At 40.9% G+C, this 6,758-nt stretch overlaps 1 protein-coding gene across 1 annotated transcript; it reads right to left on the minus strand.

Annotated features, from left to right (window-relative positions):
• Window positions 1–4,949: 4,949 nt before the first annotated feature.
• LOC110573970 (Parkinson disease protein 7 homolog) lies at window positions 4,950–6,032 on the minus strand. The gene is given in 2 exon segments (XM_021682589.2): window positions 4,950–5,752; window positions 5,754–6,032. Coding segments are annotated over 2 exon segments (570 nt in total). The 5' UTR covers window positions 5,937–6,032; the 3' UTR covers window positions 4,950–5,365.
• Window positions 6,033–6,758: the final 726 nt, after the last annotated feature.

The raw sequence follows: 6,758 nt of genomic DNA on the forward strand, positions 1-6,758 counted from the left end.
TACAGTAAGTATCTATTGATCAAGGCCCCCATTGGTTTTAAGTTCTTTTATGTTGTGTTAATAAAAATTGATCTTTAAATGAGTGCTTTTTCTAAATTATCTCTTTTTGGAGTTTTGACTAGTTGTTTTACTCCTCTGGACTTCATTATTCTATTTTGAAAATGCATGGTAAATGATGAAGAACTATATTTATTGTTACAGAGAGAAGTCCAAACATATTGCTGAGTGGGGAAGAGGGGGGTTTGAAAACAACATATGATATATAATTTCATTTTTTGCAAAACTGTATACATCAATGTATTTATTTCATTCAATTCATTTATTTCATATGTCAACATCTGGACGTATTATTAACAGAATATCAAAATGGAACTGTTTATCAAAATTTAAAAATATGAAATAGTAAAACTAAAGAGAATAAAGAAGACAAAACCAGGCAAAAATAGATAATATTTTCTTTCCAAGGTAGGTCAATTTTATCATTTGCAAAGAGATAAGTCTCAAAATCAAGGTGGATTGCATGGAGAGAAATCCAGCTCGGTTTATGTGAGCATGAGCCCACAGAAAAGGACCATGTTAATTTTGAACTTACTACTACTCCTACGTGGAAAAAAAAAAAATCAGCCTGAATCCAGGTGTCTTTTGATCCTTATCCTTTCCCATTTTCTATAAGCCATTCCTTCAACAAAGCTCACCTCCATCTATGCTTCGCTAACAACACCAGCTCCACTTCCTGACCCAGTTCTGTATGACTTCTTTGGGTTCTGGCTTTGAAGATTTTGTCGGTTGAATCCTGCATCCTTCCTTTTATTCTTGGCTTTATCCAGAGAATGCTGAGTTCCAGCTCAGTGTCAATTTTGGAACACAGATTTCCTGCCTGGCTCTGCAGGACAAATGCTACTCTGCCAGGTTTTTTTTTGTGGCTTTGTTCCACTCTATCTGCGGTGGCCAATAGTAGGCGTCATGTTCTGGTGCCCTCTGATGCAGTCTGCCACTCGCCCAACTACACCTTGGCTTACATCCCTGTGTACCAGTGTTTTTTGTGATTGCCCTTTTTGAATTAGACACACTTTATAAGAAATTGGTAATTGTGCTTATTTTTGGCTGCTGGGAAATGAGTCTTAAAAGTCTTGATCCTAAAAAAAAAAAATCTTATAATTTTTCCAATAGTTTTCTTTGCTTTGAAAAGTTATCTGAAGGTGAGGGAGTTGAAGGACATATTCTTGGGCTGTTTACTCTGCCTTAGAGGCCCTTTTTTCTTCTTTCTCCTTATCTAGTACAGCCCTACTTCAAGGTCCAGCTGAAATCCCAGGCACTCAGAAACCTTCTTCATCATCCCTGCTTTGGGGATCTGCCCATTCTCTGTGTTTTGGTATCACAGAATATCTGCACTGTTTTGTTTGGCTTTCCTTTCCAACTTAACCTGTGGTGCCTCACCTTTCCAGTTAACAATCAGCTTTGTTCTTCCACTCACTCATTTTTTCCAGGTATAGGCTCTGGAATAAGAGTGCCGGGAATTCTGGCTCTGCCTCTGGTTAGCTGCACTATCTTGTTAAAGACACTTACCATTTCTATGCCTTAGGCTCCTTCTCTGTTCAGTGTGGTAATAATATCCATATTTTGAGGCTGTTGGGATAACATGGAACATGTTTAATACAGTGCCTGGCACACAGCTGGTATCCAATAATTTGTATCTTTTGTATTCTTATTTTTTTTTAAAATATTTTTATTTATTTATTTGAGACAGAGAGAATGAGAGAGAGAGAGCACATGAGAGGGGGGAGGGTCAGAGGGAGAAGCAGGCTCCCTGCAGAGCAGGGAGCCCGATGTGGGACTCGATCCCGGGACTCCAGGATCATGACCTGAGCCGAAGGCAGTCGCTTAACCAACTGAGCCACCCAGGCGCCCTTTATTCTTATTTTTATTTAACTACTCTGTAGTTAGAAGAACTGGAGAAATAGTTATAAAACAGACAATATTCTACAGAACTGGTTTCTGCCCCAATAGAACTTCCATTCTAGTCCTTAATAAGTAATTACTCAATTATTTCTTTTAAATTCTACTCTTTTAAGAAGTACAGGGTGCTATGAGCATGTCTTCTGACTTCCTCTGGAGGGTTTGGGAAGGTCCTCCTAAGGAAGCAGTAAATGACTTTAAATTAGAAAAAGGGATAGATATGAATCAGGTTAATGTCAGGAAGAATATCAGGAATGAGAGAATCCAGAAGGCGAAGGGAACAGCATGAGTGGGAACTCTGAACCCAGGAAAACATGAAGCATCTGAGACACTGAAAGGCAACCAATGTGGCTGGAACTCAGTGATCAAATGAGGTGATAGTTCCTAGACAGCCACCCCTGGGTTTTATGTCTCATCATTTTCCTAATATCTTGAGCCTACATATTAAGGAGCTTAATTAATACTTGTAAATAATTAAGTCTACGTGGATAAAGCTGGCTCATCTGATTCCTTTAGGCACCAAAAGAAAATGGTTTTCTGGGTCAGTGATGTATAAGCGAGGGTCCAGCCAGGAAAACAGAAACATGTTGGGCATTTCAACATTGAGAATTTAACATGAGGAGGTAGTTACTTTGGCATCAGAGAAATGAAAAACCAAAGCATGACACTGAAGTAACAAAGAAGGAGTAACTCCAGGAAGCCACCACTTCTCCAGACCAGAACCTCAAGCTTGTCTTCCTTGCATCTCTTCCCTACATCCAGTCTGTTGCAAAATCCTATCTTTATAGCCCAGAGGAGCTGGAACTCAGGACTGGGGTGGGGGTAGGAGGAGGTACGTGGTGGAAGGAAACAGTCTCTCTGGCTGCTACTCAGCAGGTGCTGGGAGGACGTTCCATGTAATGCTAGTACCTGTATCTCTAAGAGTGAACCATTCAGGTTAGTTCTAAGAATACTGAAATAAAGCAGGAGACTGAGGCCAGTTGTCCATCCCAGGCTGGAGGGCCATTGCTAAGACAACAGTGATAGGAACAGGAAGAAAGCAGAAAGGATCCTGTCTTCTAGTCTTTCTCTAGTAGCCACGATTGGTGGAAACCAATAGGGAGTCAGAGAGCAAAAGGGACACATGATTTGCAGAGCCCCAGCACCAGCGTCACATAGCATAGTATAGAAGGGCGCATTGAAGTTTTCTCCCAGCTTATGGCCTAAGTTTCAACTACCTAGTGAAGCTGAGCAGGCACCACCCAGAGAGCTTTTTATTACTCCCCTTGCCCTGAGTCCCATGGTATGGAAGATTTCATCACCTAAACCATAAATCAGAGGTTACAAATCATTTCTCAATATTTATGAATAAAAACTTCTTAAAAGTTAGGCACTATTTCAACACTAAGTTGATTCAATTCCAATCACAAGCAAATGGATGTTTGGGCCATCCCAAATAGTTCCAACAAAGACAAAAATGTGATGTTGTTTAGCTATTTTGGAATATTAAAAGTAATGATTGAATCCCTAACACTACCTTTAAGTACCTAAGAGACACAGATTTAGGCCTAATTAATTTTTTCCCACGTGTACTGTATTAAAAGATGTGTTTGCATGGAAGGTCTACTTAGTACAGAAGTGTGACTTGACCGATTCCTCAATATGACAATACTTGAATTAAGTACTTTAGTTCCTTTATTTCAACTCAATTAGTGAAATAAGTACTTTGGTGTGGAAGGAACTGATGCTACAACATTTTCATATAAAAGGAGCTTTGAAAATGTTATTATATCATTCAAATTGACTCATCTGTCTCAAACATTCATTTCCTAGAAATAATCCAAATAATCCTTTGTAATAATTGAAACCTTCTTGTTTTATTTCACCTGCTTTTCTTGCTCTGATTTTCAACATTAGAAAGCAATAATAACCTTGGTAAAGATAATTCCTGTGGATCATTATAGCATGGCTAGTCCTAGCTGGCCATTAATCCCTCAGTAATGCCAAATACTTTGATTCCGTTAAGTCAACACAACCCAGAATTACTGACAGTCACAAACCAAGGTCTGATAATTCAGTGTTCAAATGTAAAACAAAATACAGTTTTTATCAGAAATATGAGGGGCGCCTGGGTGGCTCAGTTGGTTAAGCGACTGCCTTCGGCTCAGGTCATGATTCTGGAGTCCCGGGATCGAGTCCCACATCGGGCTCCCTGCTCTGCAGGGAGTCTGCTTCTCCCTCTGACCCTCCTCCCTCTCATGCTCTCTGTCTCTCATTCTCTCTCTCTCAAATAAATAAATAAAATCTTAAAAAAAAAAAAAAGAAATATGAAATACAGTAAACAGATAAATATATTTTTCAAAAATATGGGCTTGTTACAGAGACCTAAATAATTACCCAGATATCAATTTTTAAAAATAAAGTATGCATTATTTATGTGTTTGTTTTCCTGCTGGTAACGATATTTATGTGAGAAACAGAGAAAAAAATTCACAGTGCAAGCATGGCATAAATCTTTGATGGGGTTTAGAATTCTTGGCACCTTTAATCTGCATGATATTTGCTGTTGATGGAGAGAAATTACAGATATGATGTGCTTCTCCCAGGCAACAGCACACCTAACAATCACATTTTTCCCTTCAACTATACAAAGACTTATTAGCTTCATTTGCCTTTCTTTAAAAAAGCTACTCTGAGCTACTTTTCTCCTTTCTTGGCAAATTGCTTAGTTGAGTGCCTTTAAAATGAGATGTATATCACATCAATTCTATAACAACCCTCATACCTGAGATCTAATATGTTTTCTTTTTTTTTTTTTTATTTTATTTTAAAGATTTTATTTGACAGAGAGACAGCGAGAGAGGAAACACAAGCGGGGGGAGTGGGAGAGGGAGAAGCAGGGGGAGTGGGAGAGGGAGAAGAAGATTTCCCACCGAGCAGGGAGCCCGATGCGGGGCTCGATCCCAGGACCCTGGGACCATGACCTGAGCCGAAGGCAGCCGCTCAACGACTGAGCCACCCAGGCGCCCCTTCATCGGTATTTTTAATAGCACATTAACGATACACAGTTAACAAATGGGAGAAAATCACAAGCTGCTTAAATCTTTGCTTTTGCGCTTTTCCTCCTTGCTGTGTCAAATGTGTTCACTGCTAGTGTATCCCTGTAGCTCTATCAACAGTCAACAGATGCAAGTGAGGCTGATCATGAATTTGGTTTCACACACACCAATAAGGGGAAACCAGCAATAAACAAAGTAACAATTGGTAGTTTGCTAAATGCCATTTGCTCTGCCATCAAGGTTCAGGACCGTGGGGACCCGGGCGCAGGCGGGGAAACTCTGCACGGGAACCGCGCGTCTTGCTTCAAGCGAACGTGGTGAGAATGATTACGAACGGCCTGTTTGTCTACTTCTGATCAAAGAGGTCTGTTCTAATCTTTAAGAACGAGCGGGGCCTTCACTTGGTCAGCCACGTCCTTGCCATTCAGTGCCTCGACGATCGCGAGAGCGAACTCAAAGCTGGTTCCAGGCCCGCGGCTCGTGAGGATCAGGCCGTCCCTCTCCACACGGTTCTCGGAATAGCTGTAATGACTTCCATTCATCATTTTGTCTTTAGCAAGTGGGTGTGTTGTAACTTTGCTTCCAAAACCTATTTCATGAGCCAAAAGAGCCGTAGGACCTGCACAGATGGCAGCTATGAGGCCCTTCCTTCTTTCTTGTTCCTTCAGTATCTCCTTCACAGCAGCAGACTCAGATAAATTCTGCGCACCCAGATTGCCTCCTGGCAGAACCACTACGTCATAAGGTCCCTCTTTTTTTTGCATCTTCCAGACTGGCATCAGGACAAATGACGACATCTCGGCTACACTGTACCGGGTCTTTCCCAGCCAGACCCGCGATGGTGACTTTAATTCCAGCTCGCCTCATGACATCTACGGGGATGACTGTCTCCATCTCCTCTGCTCCTTTGGCCAGGATGACCAGAGCTCTTTTCGAAGCCATTTTTATGTTGTATTTTTTAAAGACGCGACCCGAACCTCGACTCTGTGCCCACAGATAAGGAACCTCGGCTCCTTCGGCAGCAATTCCGCGCCGGGGACGACCCTCTAATATGTTTTCTTCCTGGTCTTATGGAGACCATATATGCTAAGTTAACAATCTAAGTAATATCAGAGTGTAACTTTGAAAACCACATTGAAATTCTTCCAGAGAGCAAACAAAAAATACATAGTAATTTTAAGACAAATTCAAATGTTAGGGAAAATAATAACTATGTGTAATGAAACTTGTAGCTAAATTAAAACAGGTCCCCACAATAGCTCTTGGTAGGCAGAGCCCATATTTGTGGAGGAGGTAGGAAAATTTGCATAAGAGCCAAGGAGATTTCTGAGACTGAAGAATCAAGAACCTGACCCATCTCTTTTGAGTTTCAATGTTATTAGAACATCTTCAGTAGACAGAGTTGATACTAACTGAAGTCTGCTGGCAGGAAGGACTCCAGACTCTCCTAAGAAATGTGCAAAATTGGTATCTCAGTTTTGACACCAAGGTTTGCATGTTAGAACTACTTTTGGTCAAGCCAGAAACCTGCTTGGGTCATGTTTTAGATGGAGTGACTGAAGATTTGATCATGACCTAAAAGAAGTGTATCAAGGACCAGCAAAGAAATCATTACAAGTGGACAAACATTCTTTGGACATCCAATGCACAGTAGCTATGGGATGTGGCTACTATTGAGCAATTATACTAGTGGTCTGGTTAGACCTCCTGGTTCTCTTCGCTTGGAATCAGGAAGTAGGACTGACCACTTTGGATTGAATAAAC

This window comes from Neomonachus schauinslandi, chromosome 6 (genome assembly GCF_002201575.2).
Source record: "Neomonachus schauinslandi chromosome 6, ASM220157v2, whole genome shotgun sequence".
Classification (NCBI taxonomy): Eukaryota; Metazoa; Chordata; class Mammalia; order Carnivora; family Phocidae; genus Neomonachus; species Neomonachus schauinslandi.